At 42.0% G+C, this 20000-nt stretch overlaps 1 protein-coding gene across 7 annotated transcripts in view; it reads right to left on the bottom strand.

The window, feature by feature from the left end:
* The window catches only part of GLT1D1 (glycosyltransferase 1 domain containing 1), a 170684-nt gene that overhangs the window by 139701 nt on the left and 10983 nt on the right, over positions 1–20000 (bottom strand). For 6 of the 7 annotated variants that reach the window (XR_012895997.1, XM_075898463.1, XM_075898460.1 and 3 more), the window contains exons 2-3: positions 6164–6312; positions 2043–2148 (exon numbers count right to left, since the gene is read on the bottom strand). Coding sequence is in view for 6 of the 7 variants with exons in the window: in XM_075898463.1 (XP_075754578.1) it covers positions 2043–2148; positions 6164–6312 (255 nt within the window). In the remaining variant the exon portion in view is untranslated. Of the gene's footprint in view, positions 1–2042; positions 2149–3908; positions 4012–6163; positions 6313–20000 lie in introns of those variants that run through there. The other variant, XM_075898465.1, reaches the window with a different exon arrangement.

The raw sequence follows: 20000 nt of genomic DNA on the forward strand, positions 1-20000 counted from the left end.
ACGCTTCCACCATAGGGGTGGGCAATAATTTTGGAAGGGGGGACACTTCACAGATTTCGGAAGTGGCCTTGCGCTGACCCAGAATGGGTGGGGTTGAGAACTACCCTGCTGGTTACAGTGATCTTATTTTCTGCAGCTAGTAAGAGCAGTTTAATTTAAATTATGAAACAGATTAAGCATTTTAACTTTCTCATTTTAACTTTATCAAACTTCATTTAAATAAAGTAAAATATTATGTCCAACACAAAAGGTTTCAATGTTTTCTTTATTGATGGGAGGGGTGGGGAACCCTTTTTGGGTCAGGTCACTGACCCACAAAAAAATCAGCTGGGGACCACACAAGTGAGAAGCAAAATCTCCTCCCTCAATGCTTACTGATGTGGCCCCAACTGAGACACCTCACTCCCCTGGTGCCCCAACCTCACAGGGTGAAGGGAAGAGGGAAACTGAGTTTCAGGGCTTCCTAAAGACCAGATTTACTTTCCTGGGGTTCTGGATTTTATGGACCTCCTTAGGCTCTGGTGTATGGACAAAAATAAGGGGTACAGTGCGTGAGACAGGGCGGCCAGCAAGTAGGATAGGGATAGGGTGCAGGATCTGGAAAGGAACTGGGCTGCAGATACAGGCTAGGAGTAGGGTGTCTGGCCAGGTGGAGTAAGCAGGAACAAGGGAGGGTGCAGTGTGTGGCCAGGAGAGAGGGTGAAAAAACAAGGGAGGGTGTTGGAGCAAGCTGGGGATGCTGGATCTTGGGGGGAGGGAAGTGGTGGGACTGGGGTGCGGGTGGGGGGGCTCTGGGCATGAGGGGGAACCTTACCTGATTTCATACTCTCTTGAAGCAATAGCTGCAGCCACCCTGAACCGTCCGCCCCGGAGGGAGGCCCCGCTAGTACGGCCACGTAGTCCTGGAAGCCGGAGGCACCACTGCCATGGCCACACGGTTTGGGGCCAGGCCCGAGGAACCGCATTCACACACCTCCCCGGATGCCAGAGGCACGACTGACATGGCTAGGTGGCGTGGGGCAGGCCCCAGAGGTGCCACTACTGGGTGGCCTAGGGCCAGCCCTGGAGGGGCCACTGCATCAGCCTGGCATCCCAGGGCTGGCCCTGGAGGGGCTGCTGCTGTGTCCTGGGGTCAGCCCCGGAGGCACCATTACCACGGCATGGGGCCAGCCCGAAGGTGCTGCTATCATGGCCAAGTGGCCCAGAGCTGCCCTGGGGCCAGACCCTGAAGCACTTCTACTGCTGTGGTAGTGGCGCCTCCAAACGCCGGGGCTGGCCCCAGATCGCATGGCCATGAAAGCGGCGCCTCCGGGGCTGGCCCTGTTGCGAAGCCTCAGCTCCAGCACTGCCTTCTCTGCAGTGGCCAAGTTCACCCCCCACTCCTCTGCACACGGGGCCTGTAATTGCCTCGCAGGCTGGATCAAAGCCCAAAGCGGGCCGGATCCGGCCCGGTGAGAGGCTTCTGCTCACCCCTGTTCCAGAGACTGTCTTAAAAAAAGCAAACCTATTATTTTCAAAAAATGAATAATAATAATAATACCCTCCCTTTACACACACACATATATCTGATCACATACAAATTAAACATGCTAGGTATTATTTTACTGCATTATAAGATTATTGTGCCATTTACCAGCCCTATAATATGATTTCCTCCTCACATGCACACATCCACTATTCTTGGGAACAGTTGTGGTTTAGATAATTAGGCCACAAGTTCCATTAACTTTTAATTGGACTTGAACTCCTAACTAACACAGAAGCTTTTGAAAATCCTACTGGAGGAAATCAGGGCCCTTCCTCCAGTTCCCTGTATGACTGGAGCAAGTCATTAACATGGACAAATAGCACAGTGGTGACTACAGTATGTTTCCACATTTGATTTTACAGAAGGTTTGCTCTATTCTCTTTGAAGTCTATGTCAAACTCCCAATAACTCTTGTGGGAACAGGTTTGGGCCTTAGTCAACACTAACCACAATATATATTTATTTTTTACTGATTAACAATAAACTTCTCCATAAACCCTACATTCATTGTTACCTGGCTTCTTCTAACACTGCTCCCATCACCCGGTGTTTCTCTTCATGTTTGATGTCTTCATTTATATCCGTCCCACCGAAGATGATTCCAAAAGGAATTCTACTACCTGCAAAATGAAAATAGACAAGAGAAGCAAGCAAGCTATATGTAATAAGATAAGGACTTGAAGAAAGTACTGGTGAATAGCACTGGTGAAAATGAGATGATATTCCTAAAATAGTATGTTTCCAAGCTATATTCGTACACTCATAAGCACACTCCTTTCATAACAACTGGGTAAGCCTAAATGTTAATGAGATTGTACAATATGTGTACTCTATTACATGCATGCCAGTCTATTACTTACCTGTAAGGTTTTCTCAAGCCTTGCCTATACTCAGCCAAAAAGCTGCTGCAATAAATAGCTGATTGGAACAGCCTGAGTTTCCATACTCAGCTGCTTTCCAAGCACTTTACAAACACTGGTTGAACCAGTTAATTGCAACGTTTGACAAAAGGATTTTAGTCCATCATAGTGTCTCCTTAGAGAACTGAAGATGCACTGGATTAACCATTCTGCTTAACTCTGCCCTACAGTACAGTGCCAGATCTAATTTACAGATTATCCAGAAGCAGCTTCTGCAAGCATCAATGCTTGCAACTACAGTTGTAAGAATTGTGTTTGGTGTGCCAACATGTTATTATATTGGGGCTGCTGTGAATAAAGACTTGTCAACACTCCAGTTTTTAGACAGAGGTATAGCTACACCAAAATACTGCACTGATGTAAAATCCTAGGCTATGTCTAGACTGCAGGCTTCTTTCGAAAGAGGCTCTTTCGAAAGAGCCTCTTTCAAAAGAGCATCTTTCGAAAGATCGCGTCTAGACTGCAGGCGTATCTTTCGAAAGAGAAATCCGCTTTTTCGGAAGAGAGCACCCAGCGAGTCTGGATGCTCTCTTTCGAAGACGGCCTCTTTACATTGAAGAACGCCTTCCTTCGAAAGAGGAACTTTCGAAGGAAGGCGTTCTTCCTCGTGAAACAAGGTTTACCGCCATCGAAAGAAAAGCCGCGTTCTTTCGAAATAATTTCGAAAGAACGCGGCTTGAGTCTGGACGCAGGCTACTTTTCCCGAAAAAACCCCTGAGTCTGGACACGGCCCTACTCTAGACAAACTGCACTTCTGTAAACTGGGACTTGCATCACTACAAGTGCAGGGTGTCAAAGTTTACACCAAGGGCAGCTACACCTGCGCTTTAACATTGATGCTAAAGTCTTAATGTGAACATGGCCTAAAGATTACTTAGAGGGAAAAAATGGTGTTAAAAATGAGATTCCATTCTAATAGCATTTGTTTATTTGGAACCAGATGATTTTTAGTAAATAGCTACCAAAAACAAATTAGCACAGGATATTATCCTTGATTCTTGAAGCATTACAAAAGTATTGAAAACAATTAAGTGGTCAGTTTTAAACTTCAGTATGCTACAAACAACTAGCTGATTGTTGCTAATATTAATTTTAAATTCCAGATAAATGAGATTACACATTGGCAGAACAAAATGCATCCCCCTCTTCCAGTGTTGCTAGATACAGTTTATCAGGTCTGTCATCTAGACTATTGTTTTTTGTGGGTTTTATATAGAACTATGAAGTTCTATCCATTAGGATAGAGGAACCTTTATCAGCTGTCCATTGCCTAGGGTTTGTAGCTATTGATTATTAGCACTTTATGGCAGAGCTCTATCATTTTGACTCTAACGCACTATTATGTTTCATAATTGATAACCCATAATAGTGAACATTTAAAGAGGACTGCAAAGAGAAAATGGTGCAGTTCCATTCCCTCTCCCTCCAAAAAAGTGATTTTATTTGCTCCATGTTTTTACCTTTGGATAGCAGTGGGGTCAATGATTCAGCAGATGGCACTCTTTCCTCTAAAGACCAATGTACAACATGTCATTGGGAACAGTGTGCTTCTGAAGACACCATCTTTTGGAGGAAAAAAAAAACTAAAGCCCTGAATATTTATTGTTACTTTAAAACTAACAAAAAAAAATCACATTTTTTACAAGATTTAGACTGTTACCACAGTGTTCTGGCTAATGTCCAATTTACTCAATTCCATTCTTCCTACCAAAAATTCCCCCTGCATTTTCAATTGAATATGGTATTTTCATCTCTCAAAATGTTATATGCACTGTCAAAATCACTCTTGTATTTTTAACTCAGAGCTAACTGTTTTTCCGTAGTGATTGAAGTAATACTTATTTTTAAAGTGTTTTGGGGGTTTCAGGTAGAAAGGTACTACAGAAATGCAACTTACTTCTAATATTTTATTATAGAGCCCCATCTTGCAGCCCTGTCTTGTGTAAGATATGACTTAGGGCAGGTGGGGATGGGGTAGAGGATTAGGATTCAGCAGAAGGTGCAGGATCTGGGAGGGGTTGTGGGCAGAGGTGCAGGGGTTTGAGCTGTGACCTGGGACAGACAGTTGGGGAGACGAAGGAGGTGAAGTGCCAGGTGTAGGCTCTGGTTGGGAGGCCGCTTACTCTAGATTGTGCTGGGAGTGGTAGCAATGTAAGGAGACCCCCACCCCTTTGCACCAAGATGCACATGACCTTAGCAGCCGGCTGTTTTGTGCAGTGTGTGGCGGTGCAGCAGGCAGGGAGTCTGCCTGAGGGTCCTGCAGGGCCATGGAATTGTGATATGCCAGATATGAAGGTTTGGAGGGCCAGATCCAACACACAAGCTGTATTTTGCCTGCCCCTGAAATAGATGTTACTGTAAACATGCACGCCAATTATTAAATTTTTGAAACCAATTACTATCTCTCTCCCACATTCTGGGCTTTTGGGGTTTTTTTTTTTCATTTCAAAGCTCAATAATCCATCCAAGATTTGTCAGCTCAATCATTCTGATAACCATATTAGTGTATTTTCTCTGTAGATTTCTATTTCATTTTTCAATATAATTCTTTTTGCTATTGCAGCTGCCTATAGGAACAGTGCAACTATGATTCATTTAGATTAGTAAGATTTTCCTTTATCGGATAAGTAGCAAGGTTTCAATTCATTTTGGATTTTAGGGTGCGGTTTTGAAAAGTACTTAGCATTAACTGAATTTGACTTCTGTACAAATTAGCCAAACATTAATCACTTTTGAAAATCCAACCTTATCTTCACTTCTTCACCTACAACAGTATGTTAGATCAATCTTAGCACCTTTCATTAGCCTTTGCTGTAACTATTTTGTGTCCTGCAACACAATAAAAATTACAGTACACAGATTAAGATGATTAATTATTTCTTATTTATATTCCAGAGTTCCCAATCTGAACAGGATTCCATTGTGATGGACACTGTGCCAATGCATACTAGCAGTAATAAATTAAGCTTTGAAACACTCATAGTATCTGAAAGGTGGAGACTTTTAGGACCTGAAAACTAGAGTTATTTCCAGGTCTATTGCAAGTAATCAATTATCTACATTTGACCAAATATACAGGCTTGGACGATCCAAACATGATCTCAAGAAGGGGGCGATATATATTTCCAATTTCAGTTGGGGCCTCAGTAATTCAGGAAGCCAATGTTGCTCATGTCATTAATGGCAGACTAAAATTTTGTTCTACTTCGCCAGTTATAATGGAAGATTTTATTATTTGTCAGCTAACATGCTGTCTCCTGCAGTTTAGCTGGCATGACTGACAACTCAAAGTTATTTCATGTCTAGAAAACATGATTCATTTTTCAACAGAAAATCAAATTAGCCTTTCTCCTTTCTTCTGTTTGACCTCTGCTATACTTAGCCAAGCTATTATCATCCTCTGAAAGAGCACATTTATTGAAAGTATCTTAAAGTTACTGTAATGCTCTTATCTTACTGTAGTAAAAATATTTAATTATAAAACACACAGTGTCCTTTAAAAGTACAGTTACTTATTCCTCTGTTCTGAACTAGGCTCCCCCCACAGAGAAACATTTTAAATGTTTATTAACATTTGTTGAAATGAATACAGAATAACTACATTATGCATGGGTTTATGTACATTTTCCATTTGTAGCTATTTGTCTTCATCCTGCTTACTTTCAGTCTCTTTCTTTTAAGGGTTATTTTAACTGCTAAATTGAAAGAGGATTACCTTGCAGAAGTCTGCCTCCTTTATAAAGATGAATGGCCAAGGCTGCTTCAAACTTCTCTGCAGAGATTAGATTTGCTATTTCAGATGGGTTCTCATAGCCAAAAGCATCCTTAAGACTGCATTTGTGACCCACAGCTTCTAGATGATCCCTTCATCACAAAATAAATAGAACAAATGGAAGATGATGAATATGAATATGCTGCAGATTTTCCAGTATGTTAAATTGCTTAATAAAAACATGTTTTGCTTAATAATTTTTGTCCCTAGATTCACCTTCCTTATGCAACCTGGGTTTGAAAATACTCTCCCATGAAAGCTCTTTTCTGATATCTCGTCCTTTTAATCTTTATTTAACAGGTTCTGTGCCAATGTTCCCTTGAATCTTTTCCATCCATGTGCAGATTTTTCCATTCATATGTGGAATAAAGTTTTATGTGCACCAAGGCATGTGCAAATGTGCACAACCACTACATAACCACAACATAAGACAAGCTTTGTGCACTCTGCAAATCACTGGAATCTTTCCTGAGTGGCTACACAAGTACACAACTTACAGGGAACGCTGGAGTGTGCTTTCAGTAGTAGGATCTTCTAAGGCACTGAGAATTATCAGCCTAATTTGAAATCAGTGGAAGTTGAAAACATTCAGCATATGTATGGATCTGGTTCCATGAACATGGTCCAATGCCCTTCAAATCACTGGAAAGAGTTCCTTTGGTTGCTATGTCTGTATTTCTTAGCCCCCTGAGGGCCTGATCCACTGGAGCTTTGAGATAGTGATGTTAAATTGAGGTTATTTTAGTAATCGAATAGTCGATAGAATTGTTATTGATTACTTGATTACTCAACAGGGGAAGGTGTCCCAACTTGTACCAGGACCAAACCCCATTGTGGCTCTGCAATGTAAAACACAGTTGAAGCTAGGGTTACCAGGTGTCCGGTATTGAATCGGACAGTTCTATATTTTTGCCTCCTGTCCAGTAAAAAAAATTCTGAAAATACTGGACACCTAAAATGTCTGGTACTTTGATTTTTTCCCAGCCAGGAGGCGAAAATCCCATGCTGTCTGGCTCAATACGGAGGCAGCCCAACAACCATAGTACTTACCGGGTTCCACAGGGGAGCTGTCCAGCCCCGCACAGGCTCAATTCAGGGTTAGGGTAAAAAAGCATCCCCACACGTTTTTTAAAGGGACCACGCTGTTTTGGGGTTTTTTGTTTTGTTTTGTTTTGTTTTGTTGCTTAACAACTCTCCGAAGTCTTCTTTTTTTTCAGTATTTTTTCTTTAAAACCATCTGGCAACCCTAGTTGGAGCCAGGCATCCTGCTCCCTGACTCCTACTGAATTTTAAATTGCAGAACTACGGCGAGGATTGGTCTCCAACCCAGTGTGAGCAGGGACTGAACCGGGCTGGGGACCTGGCTCCTAAATTGAATAGGAACGGTGGGGGAGCAGACAGTTCAGTTCAGTCTCTGTTTGCACTGGGTCAGGGTCAAAACCTTGCTGTGGCCCTGCAATTTAAATTGTAGTAGGAGACAGGGGGCAGGCTGCCCAGCTCCTACTCTTTTAAGTTGTAGAGCCGCAGGCACTGAGAAGGCCTGCCTGTCCTGTCAATAGCAGCCCATGTCCATTGGAGGTTTCAGCTCCCTGCTGGGACCCTTGTGGACAAGAGCTGCTGCCCACATAGCAGCCACTGTCTGCGGCACCTAGCCACGGATAGAGCTGCTCTTCAGCGGCAGCCTCTGGCTGCAGAGGATACCAGCAGGAAGTTGGGACCCTCACCGACAGGGGCTGCTGCCTGTGAAGCAACCCCTGTCCTCAGTGTCTGGCCCCTACCCTTTCCTCTTTCCCCCTCCTGCTCCCTCTAATAGAGGCAGTGGGGGGGAAGGTGAGAGTGGAGGCAGTGCTGGGGGAACCGGCTTTTAGGCTGGTTCCCCCATAGCACCAGGTCCTTCTGCCCCTGCCTTGCTGCCTGTGACAGAGGCAGCAAGGGTGGTGGCAGTATGCGATAAGCTTATTGGGTAGTCCAGTGTATCTCAACATTTTTTTATAAAGCACCCCTTTTAAAAAAAATAGAAGTACCCCCACGTACCTACAGTTTTCAGACACACCATTTTTTTTTCTATCATTGCAACACATTTGTTTAAACAACTTCATCATAGCCAGGCAGGAGAAGAAATTTTTGGGTGCACAAAGTACAAAAATAACAAATTGCTGTAAAACTTAAAACAAATATTCAGTTTTCTCCAAATTTCAATTGTGTTGATGTACCACCCAGACATCTCTCGAATACCCTTAAGGGTACTCATACCACTGGTTGAGAAACACTGGGGTAGTCAACTAATCAACCACTATCTTACATCCCTATTTTGTGGAAAAAAAATACGATATCATGCAGTTAATTAAAATAAATGCTATACCACCCACCCAAAAATGTGCAAAGTAAAACTTTCTTCAGTGCAAAAGGATTTTAGGTTCAAGAGAGGACTAAGAATTGTATTGCCCACCTTCCTGCTAACATTGTTTGATACTAAAATTTCAATTCACTTTGTTCCAGTTTAGTCATCTGTAAAATGGGCATAAGTCTCTTTAATTGATCCTCCTGTTTAAGAAGTTATTATTAAACATGTTTTCATGATCACAAATATTAATGCAATTGAGATTCTAAAAGAAATCAAGGCAATGTTACTTTTTTATTATTGGCTATCATGATGATAGTGTACATTTTGCACAACATAATCTAACAAATTATGTTCAATTTAGATTAATCAATTAGGAAAATTTAGATTGCATCAACTATTTGATTAGTTGATTAGGGCACCTTCTCCTCTGAAATGTAGCAACACTGGCTCTTGCTACATTTTAAAGGCGGAAGCTCTATGAGTAGCAAAGCCAGTGAGGGACCCAAGCAGTCCCACAGAGATGGTGCTGGGGAGAAAAATCAGTTTTTAAGCCAGTCTCCTCCCAGCACTGGATTCTGCTCCCTCCCTTGCTGCCTCTTTCTGAGAGACATCTCTAAATCTAACAACATTCTTCCAGTTAAAGTCCTGAGTGAAAAGACTTTTAAAGTCAACGGAAAAACTTCCACGGATTACAACAGGTTTTGCACCAGCAATCTATTTATTATCAGTGAGATTTTACATCTCTCCTCCACCTCTGAAACTGAGATTAATTCACAGTTTAGCAATTGTCATTAGCTAGTGGAAGAACATGTCTATATTTTAATAGAAACTTTCATAGTGTATCAAAAAAAAATAAAACATGAAGTGTTTACATTTCCAGCATCATAAAAAGAATGCTACAGTTTTTGCAGTCATTAGATAGTGCTTCAGTGGTTTCATTTCTCATCTGACTATTAATTATTCTGGCGTTAAAAAAGCACGAATTCAATAGCTTCTTGAATATTGTTCTTTTTCCTTTCGCTGTTCAATTCACAGCCTCCCAAAGAATGTAATTATCTGTCCTGGAGAAGTTAGTCACCAGTGCAGAAATTGCTGCTAAAAATATTATAAAATATCTTGAGGCCCTGGAAACCTTATTAGTACTATAACAGACAAAGCCTTATTGGCACAACATATGGTCCTGTATTTCTCCATTATACTGAATAGGAATTAATTTTACTTAGGGTTTCACTATTTGAAATAAAACTAATACATTAAAGTAAGCATTAATAAATAATAAAATACAGCCAGATTTCAAGGCCTTTATTCACATTGTTGAGCAATTATTCATATGAGCAAGTCCCATGTATTTCAGTCAAGTTGTTTATGTAAGTACCTCTTTGCCAATGTATGAGGTTCACAATTTGGCCCTAATTAAATAATAATGCACTTGCAAACCCCACAGCTGTAGAAATGCATTCTCTTGGGCAAGCAATTGGGATGCTCATGCACACATTTCACACATTCTCATGTGCTCATTAATTTGTCTGAAAGAATTTTTTTCCCCTTCAGTATTCCAATTAGCATACATCATGATCATGTACAAGCAATATGTCTGCATGTTGCAGTTAATTTGAAAATAACTCCCTAGCATCACACGCCAAGGACTTCAGAACCCAATAAACTCAGCTAGAAAATGTGAGCTGAAGCTATCTTGTCTAACTACAAGGTAATATTTCCTTTTGTCTTCAGTGACCATGGTTTAATTCCCACTATATAAAGGGTACGTCTCCACTAGCCCCCTAGTTCAAAATAGGGAGGCTAATGAGAGCAACCGAAATTGCTAATGAAGCAATTAGCCTGCGCTTGATTAGCATATTCCCGGCTGGTCGCCATTTTGGAAACTGACTAGCCCAAAGTAACTGCCTGCATCCACACGTGGCAGCGAAGCAGGATTCCGAGATAAACCCCTTAGTTCAAATTAACTGTTACTCCTCATGGAATGAGGTTTAACAGTTAATTTGAATTAAGGGGTTTATCTCGGAATCCCGCTTCTCAGCTGCGTGTAGACACAGGCAGTTACTTTGGGCTAGTCAGTTTCCAAAATGGCGACCGGCCGGGAATATGCTAATCAAGCGCAGGCTATTTAAATCCCGCGCTCATTAGCAATTTCGGTCACCCTCATTGGCTTCCCTAGTTCGAACTAGGGGGCTAGTTAGGGTACGTCTACATAACTACCATGCTAAGGGACCCAAATGCAACATACTAAAACCTGACATGATTAAACACTTTTCTTGTATAGGTTGAATCTCCATCCGGCACACTCTAATCCTGCAACATACATGATCTAGGATGATTTTAGTTAGCCAGATATCCACTTGTCATATGTGTGGCCAAATTTCCCACAGTCCCCTAATATTTGTTTACAGCCACCCGTGTTGGCTCTCGGTGTTCTGTGCTGTTATTTAGCACTAATATATATATAATGTCCTGTGGGATGACAGAGTGATGTCTTCACATCATCTGCATCCTCATGCCGCCGCTGCCACCCACCTCCATCCTCAGCTGCTTATTGTGGCTATCCTCGGTGCTGTTCCCTCTGGCCCTGGGCTACTCCAGCTCTAGTTTCACACTCTAGGGGGCTGCACCACCAGGGAGGAGCTGCTGGGGCTGGGATCTCTCCACCATCCAAGCCTGAACCCCTGGGATGCACCACATCCCTCAGCCATTCCAGCCCTCCCCGGGCCATGCCAGGTCCTCTCTGCCATCTGAGCCCAATCCCTCCCAGATCCCTCACCCCATCCGCTGAGACCCCGTACCTCCAGCCTGCTCCTGCACCCTCCCCTGCTCTTGAACCTTCTTCCTGGCCAGACCCTTACTCCTCCCCCCCAGCCCATGCTTGTCCCCTTTCCCCTGGTCAGACGCCTACCCCCAGAGAGAAGGAAGTTGGTGAGTATAGCAAGCATGGTATGCAGCCCCCTAGTTTACCTCCAAAGGTCTTCTAAGAGCCAAATAAGCAATGGAAGTGTTGGTAATATTGTTAAGTGTAAGCATGGTTTTTATGCTTTATCTACTTATTTCATTGTGCCAATACAGTAAAATTGTGTAACAACACTAACACTTTGTTAGGCCCATTGTTCAGTGAAGAGAGAGAAACAATACCAGGAAACTCGGAAATGGCAGGTGTGTTTAAATGACTTGTTTCAGGCTTCACCAAGAAGCCTGATGATGAAGGAATGCCTAACATATAGAATGCTAGTGGAAATGGGATAGATTTAGATGTTAAAATAAAGAAAGAACAAGTTAAAATTACTTAGAAAAGTTGGATGTCTTCAAGTCACCAGAGTCTGATGAAATGCATCCTAGAATACTCAAGGAGTTGATCGAGGAGGTATCTGAACCTTTAGCTATCATCTTTGAAAAATCATCAAGACCAGAAAGATTCCAGAAGACTGGAAAAGGGCAAATATAGGGCCCATCTATTAAAAGGGAAATAAAAACAACCCAGGAAACTACAGACTAGTCAGTTTAACGTCTGTGCCAGAAAAGATAATGGAGCAGGCAATTAAGGAATTTGTCTGCAAATTATGTGAAAGAAAATAAGGTGATAAGTAGCAGCTAGTATGGTTTTGTAACAAATAAATCATGTCAAACAAATCTGATAGCTTTCTTTGATAGGATAACAAGTCTTGCAGGATAACAAGTCTGGTGGATAAGGGACAAGCAGTTGACATGGAATACCTAGACTTTAGTAAAACATTTGATACAGTGTCACATGACCTTCTTATCAATAAACTAAGCAAACACAACTTAGATGGGGCTACCATAAGTGGGTGCTGGATAATAATTACTCTCTGAGAATGGTTAACAGTTCATAGTCATGCTGGACGGGAAGAACAAGTGGGGTTTCTCAGAGGACTGTTTTGGGACTACTTCTGTTCCATATCTTCATCCACAATTTAGATGATGGCATAGACAGTATGATTATTAAGTTTGCAGATGATACAAGGCTGGGAGGGGCTGCAAGTGCTTTGGCGGTTAGGGTCATAATTCAAAATGAACTAGAGAAATGGTCTGAGGTAAACAGGATGAAGTTCAATAAAGACAAAGGCAACCTACTCCACTTAGGAAGGAACAATCCATTTCACACATAGAGAATGGGAAGCGACTGTCTAGGAAGGAGTATGGCAGAAAGGGATCTAGGGGTCATAGTGGATCACAATCTAAATATGAGTCAATAATGTGACACTGTTGCAAAAAAAAGCAAAACATGATTCTGGGATGCCTTGAAACAGGAGTGTTGTGAGCAAGACACAAGAAGTCATTCTTCTGCTTTACCCTGCACTGATTAAGTCTCAATTGGAGTATTGTGTCCAGTTCTGGGCACCACATTTCAAGAAAGATGTGGAGAAATTGGAGAAGGTCCAGAGAAGAGCAACAAACATGATTAAAAGTCTGGAAAACATGAGCTTTGAGGGGAGGCTGAAGAAATTGGGCTTGTTTAGTTTGGAAGGGTACGTCTACACTTGCTCCCTATCTCGAGATAGGGTTGCAAATGTAGTATACCGAAATTGTTAATGAAGCGTGGGATTTAAATATCCAGTGCTTAATTCGCATAATTGCATCCAGGCGCCATTTTGAAATCGTGTTATTGCAAAATAAAACGCCCCGTGTAGCAGCGTTATTTTAAGAGAAAACCCTTCTCTTGAAATAACTGTTACTCCTCATAACTCACAGTTATTGTGAGAGAAGGGTTCTCTCTCAAAATAACACTGCTACACGGGGCATTTTATTTTGCAATAATGTGATTAGCAATTTCGGTACACTACATTTGCATCCCTATCTCGAGATAGGGAGCAAGTGTAGATATACCTGAAAAGAAAAGCCTGAGACAGAACATGATAGCAATTTTCAGGTATCTAAAGGAGTCACAGGGAGGAGGGAGGAAAATTGTTCTCCTGGGCCTCTGATGATAGGACAAGAAGCAATGATCTTAAACTGTGGCAAAGGAGTTTTAGATTGGACATTAGGAAAAACTTCCTAACTGTGAGGGTACTTAAACACTGGAATAAATTGCTTAGGGAGGTTGTAAAATTTCTTATCACTAAACGTATTTAAGAGCAGGTTAGACAGACATCTATCAGGGATGATCTAGACTGTGCTTGAGGGCAAGTGTCTGGACTTGATGACCTCTTGAGGTCCCTTCCAGTTCTAGTGTTCTATGTTTCTATGAAGAGAGCTGATTAGCTGTGGCTAGGTGTAGGTTTATATAGGGTGTATCAGTATAGTCATATATTAAGCAGCACTGCAAACATTGTTCCGTTTGCCTTGTCAAAATAAAAATAAAGAGACCCACTAGCTAGAATATTGACCTCCTGTGGTTCAGCAAATCCTCTGATTCGGCATCCATCAGGTTTTGAGAGTGCCAGACTAGGGAGGTTCAACCTGTACATGTGGGACTTTATGGTGTTATCACTGGTGTTTAGTGTAATTTTAAAAGCTTTATCTAATCTACCCCATGGAGTTCCTATCAAAAAAGGTTCATCTTTTTTTTAAGATAGTTGTCCCTGTAAATCTGTAGAGATATTCAGTATACACTGTAAATCTGTAGAGATATTCAGTATACACTACCAGCTGCCCAATTTTATGGGCTCAGGATTACCCTGGATGTCCTGTTGGGTTTTTTTCCCCACATCAGAAGTAGCAACCCCATCTTCCAGCCAAGACTGAACCATGTTTTAATCACGTCAGAACACTGGTTCCCTAATCCTTTAGTTTTTGTAGTGCAGAAGTAGGATTTATTTGACTTGCTTTTCCCATGGAAGCAGCACAGCATGTGGCACAAAGAGCAACACTTTATTCAGACTGGATGAGAAAGGTGACAAAGGGAGAGCTCTCTGCAGAGCCTGGTCCAAAACTAGCTGATGGGCTACCCAGAACAAATTTCCCTACTCCCACTCAAGGGCTATGTCTACACTGCCAGGATTTTTTCGGCACAAGATATGCAAATCATGCTCTCATTTATATATCTTCTGCCAATCCTTTTTGCGGAAGAGGTTTTTGCGATAAAAAGCCCCATATAGACAGGGCTATTTGTCTGGAAAAAAAAATCTTTTGCACAAGATCCCTTATTCCTCAAAAAATGAGATTTACAGGATCTTGCGAAAAAGGGTATTTTTCTGACAAATGGCCCCATTTACACGGGACTTTTTATCACAAAAACCTCTTCCGCAAAAAGGATCAGCATAAGAAATGCAAATGAGCATCCATTTGCATATCCTCTTCTGCAAGAAAAGGCAGTGGAGACATAGCCTAGGTGTTACATATTGAAACAGAGGGAACAATGGCAAAATCTGCCAACAGAGCTGATCCTGCCAGAAGAAAATCTAAGTGGAACAATGGTAGTCTTAATAGTAAATGGAAGGGTTATTTCCTTGTGATGTACTAAAAGACTGATTTTTGTGAAGGACACTCTTATTGAAGGATCTCAGCGAGGTAGCTGTGTTAGTCTGTACCTGCCAAAACAATGAAGAGTCCTAGACTCGTCGTTAGGGATGTTAGCTGTCAGTTAATTGAATAGTCGAGTAACTGCATGAATTCTTATCGGTTACTCAACTATTCTATAGTCCCTGTGGATGGGCTGACAGCCAGTGCAATCTGGCCCCACTTCCAGAGAGCCCCCACAGCCCTGAGCTGCTGCCTCTGTAGCAGGCAACAATGCAGGATGCCAGGAACAATCCAGTATGCGAAGGGAGCCAGTTTTTAAAACCAGTTTTAAAAATAGAGGCAGCACTGTGGAATGGTAGCAGCCCCTGTCCACAGGATCTGAGCTTCCCGCAGACAGAGGCTGCTGTGGAGTGAGGGAGGGAGTACGAAGACCAAGGGAGGCTGTCACAAAGCAGCCTCTTTCTGCAGGCCTGTCTACAGCTTCACAGCTCACAAAGGCAGCAGCGTGCTGGGGGGAGGGGGAAGGGGAAGCACCACAGAGTCTGTGCTGCAGAAAACTGGCTTTCAAGCTGGCTCTCCCAGCACTGACTCCTGCTCCTCCGCTGCCTTTGATACCGCCCTCCCCCGCCCCCCGCTACTTGTGTATGTAAACAGTCAGCTAGATTAACCAATACGTTTAGAGAGGCAGTCCAAGCCCCACCTTCCCAGCTTAGGAGAACAGAGACTCTGGGTATGTCTATACTAGCCCCCTAATTTGAACTAGGGAGGCTAATGAGGGCGACCAAAATTGCAAATGAAGTGCAGGATTTAAATATCCCGTGCTTCATTAGCATATTTCCGGCCGGTCACCCTTTTGGAAAGTGACTAGCCCAGAATAAACCTCATTCCACGAGGCAATTAACAGCTAATTCGAGTTAAGGGGTTTACTTAGAACTCCCGTTTGACTGCTGCCTGTAGATGTGGGCAGTTATTCCGGGCTAGTCAGTTTCTAAAATGGCAACCGCACGAGAACGTACTAATGAAGAGCGGGATATTGAAATCCTGCGCTTCATTTGCAATTTTGGTCGCCCTCATTAGCCCCCCTAGTTCGAACTAGGGGGCTAGTGTAGATGTACCCTCAGAGTCTGAGGCCCACTGACCCTGACTCCTCCCTGGAAGGAGGTGGGGCTTCAGCTTCCAATGTGGGTTCCAGCCACTCTAATGCTGGTCCTGGTGACACTCTTAAAATGGGGCATGACCCACTATGGGGTCCCAGCTTAGTTTGAGAACTGCTGATTGAACAGCATGATAAAAAGCTTGACTCACTTTATGAGTGGCTGTTCAGGGGCATGCAAAAGATAGTAAACAATTTAGAAAGTTAAAATGAATAGTCTGGAAATTCTTTACAATGTTAACAATCCCTAATGCTGAAAACATTTATACTCATGCCATGGAGTTCAATTTGACTACTCACTTGCCTGCTTCAGATTAAGCTCATGCATAAATATTTGTGAGATCACATTTATTAAATAGGAGTTATTGAAAGTACTTGAGTGTACAGAGTGTAATTTTCTTCCTCCATGATAGGCTTACTGTTGCTCAGGGCATAAAGAGTACAACTTCCTGTGTACTTGAACACATATTGCCACTTCAAAATGACAGAGAGCTGATGCTTTGTAGACAGTTTTGCAAGGTTTTTATTTTATTCTGTTTTGAAAACTCAACTGTCTGTGAAGTCATAAAAGGCCCTGACTCAGGCCAAGGCATGCGCATATATATATATATATATATATATATATACACACACACACACACACACACACACACACACACACACACGATATATTTTGTTTTCCCTTCTGATAGAAACTGTGTATTTATATTTTTGGTCAATTCATAAACAAGCAGTATTGGAATAAAAATAAATGCATTTTCATAAAGCAAACACAGCTCTGATGCTGTAGAGCAGGGCTACTCAACACGTGGCCCACGGGCCATATGAAACCTGTGGCCCATTTGTTTGTGTGCCATGGGTGGGAGTCAAAACAAAAAAGTAGTCAATATAATGGTCTTCTGTTGATACGCGTTTTAGTAGTGAAATTCCTGGGCTGTCATTGCTCATTAAAAGTGCTGTCATGTGGGTGAAAATCAAGTAAATATTGCATTTTATTAATATCAGCAGACCTGAATTAAATGGGGCCTACGTGTTGTGTAGTCTTGCTTTAATTTTTCTATTCATTCCCGTCAGTGTGAAAGAATCTATTTGCATGCATTTGTAACCACACTTCGGTTGTGGCCCTTGGCATGTGCTATGAGTATCACTGTGGCTCCCAAAGTTAAGTAGCCCTGCAGTAGAGCCTTGCAAGAAATACTGAAACTTGAGATAGTATTTTCTCTATTGTTTCCTTACAGAATGTGAATGAATTTCCAAAGAAAAATCTTCATTACTGACATTCTTCACTTTAAGCCAGATTTTGCCATCCTTATCAGATTTTTCCATCCTGAGTAACACATTAATCTATGAATGGTCCAACTGAATTTGGTGACACACGTGGTGGAATAAAGTGCTTCTAAACTGAGTGTAGTAGGCCGAATGTTAAGCCTACTGAAGTCAATGAAATAATTTTTAGATGTAGAATTGTTCTAGTCCAGCACCTTCGGGACCTGAGAATTTGCCAAAGTATGGAAGGTCAGTATTATCTAGCAGCATTATCAACACTTCCACTGCTTACTGGGCTCTTAGAAGACTTGTAGGGGTAAATTAGAGCTAAATAACAGCACACAACATTGAGAGTTCGGTGGCTGTAAACAAGCTTTATGGGATTGTGGAAAAGTTGGCCACACTCATGATAAGTGGACATCCAACTAACTAAAATCATGCAGTACCATGGATGTGGCCTGACCAGACAGTGCCAGACCAGAGAGGTTCAACTTCATCTGGTGTACTGTGTTTAGATCAGTTAAGTAGTGCCTTACCCTCAAAAGCTAGTGAACTACAATTCTCAATGAAGTCTGTGGAAGCTGTATTTAAAGTACAACTTTGAGATGCTTTAACTGTGTAACCAAATCTGTCCTGGTAACACCTTTTTTGGTTTGAAATTGCCTTTATCAGTAGGTTTTATTCTTCTCCCTTATAAAATAATGAGGCACCTTTATTTGCAAATTATATACTATTGCTGTAGTGTAACAAAATATAAGGGTGGCCAGAAGTCTAAAATTGCTTCTGTACACTCTCAATCATTGGCTTAATTTATCCATATTTATTTAATCAACATCCATTTTTTTAAATTTTTCCCTGCCGTGGACATCACTTTCCAAACAGCATGGGATTAACATAGAAAACTTTTTTAGGCTTTAAATGAATATGCACCAACCGATACACAAGACTAACTTTGGATCACATCCATTGTGGAATGGAAACATTAAAACAACAATCATGAGGGGCAAACAGTCTGCCTCTAGTGCCTGAGGTCAGTAGTTTTCCCTCTAGAGGTAGAACTGAACCCAATGACATTTCACTCTAATTGTAAACAGGATCAGCTATGTCAATCCTTTTGGAATGCAGCACGCATCACATGCTGGGGCTGTAAATGTCAGAATATGAGGCCTTGGGCCTGGAGGATGAATGGAAAATACCTTCTTAATTCAGCATTTGTTCCCTATGGGGAGCACACCCTCTCCCATAGTAATAATTCCAGGTAAGAAGCGCAAGAAAAAAAAAGAAAAACAAATAAAAGCCACAATGCTTTTGTGAATATTGATGAATATTTAACCTGCAATGTAGCATGCATGCAGACACCCAATATTCTAATCCAATGGTTTTCAAACTTTTTTTCTCATAACCTAGTTGAAGAAAATTGCTCATGCCCAAGGCCCAACATAATTTGACTAGCGTGTGGGCTCTGGATCAGCCTGAGGATAAGAGCTTTGGGGTGCAGGCGAGGGCTCCAGTTTGGAGTGGGGCAGGGAGGAGAGGAAAATCAGGGCTAGAGAAAGACAAGCTTACCTTGAGCAGCTCCCAGTACATAAGAAGTGCTAAGGCAGCTTCCTGCCTCTCCTGGCTCCGCAGACCATGCTCCATTCCAAAAGCAGCCAGCCTCAGTTCCCAGACAATGGGAGTATGGAGCTAGTGCTCACAGCAGAGGCAGTGTTCTGAGCTCTGTGCACTCTTCCACCCCTCCCCCCAACCAAGCAGCAGGACCTACCTTAGCACTTACACTGGTTACCTGATCACCCTGCAGTAACAAGACCCAGTGCCTGATGTTCCACAACCCCATTACTGGGTCATGGCCCACAGTTTGAAAACCACTGTTCTAATCAATCTCTAGGGCAGTTAACATTTCAACATGCTGTATCTGCATTAAACACTAGGGCTACATCTAGACTACAAGCCTCTTTCAAAAGAGCATCTAGACAGCAACCAGTATTTTCGAAAAAGAGAGCCGCTTTTTCAAAAGAGAGCACCCAGGCAGTCTGGATACTTTCTTTCGAAAAAGCACTGTTTGCTTTCAATAACACCTTTTTTTAGAAAGAGCACTTTCGAAAAAAAGGCATTCTTCCTCATAAAATGAGGTTTTCCGCAGTCAAAAAAACCGCTGCGTTCTTTCAATTTACTTTCAAAAGAACGCAGCAGCAGTCTAGATGCAGGGGAAGTTTTTTTTTAAAACGGCTACTTTTTTTGAAAAAAACCCTGTAGTCTAGGCACATCTTCAGTGTTGAAAATGCCACAATACTCCTCATTTTTTGCTGAAACAAACTAAGGTAGCTACCCCTCTGAAATCAAACTCTGGTATTTCTGTCACTTAGGAATTCAAAAGCTTAAATTCAGAAGATGAAAATATTGTTTGAGGAGACAAAATAGTTACATAAACAAACCAGTCTCACAAATTTAGCACTCTCAATGATCTTGGGACATAAAATCAACCTATATTAATCTCTCTCCCATTTGGGAATAACTTAAGCATTTTAATTTTTTAAACAAACCGGTGTTTGCTACAGCTCAACATATAAAAAGGCTTGAGTAAATAAAAT

Source organism: Pelodiscus sinensis, chromosome 15 (assembly GCF_049634645.1).
Source record: "Pelodiscus sinensis isolate JC-2024 chromosome 15, ASM4963464v1, whole genome shotgun sequence".
Lineage (NCBI taxonomy): Eukaryota > Metazoa > Chordata > Testudines > Trionychidae > Pelodiscus > Pelodiscus sinensis.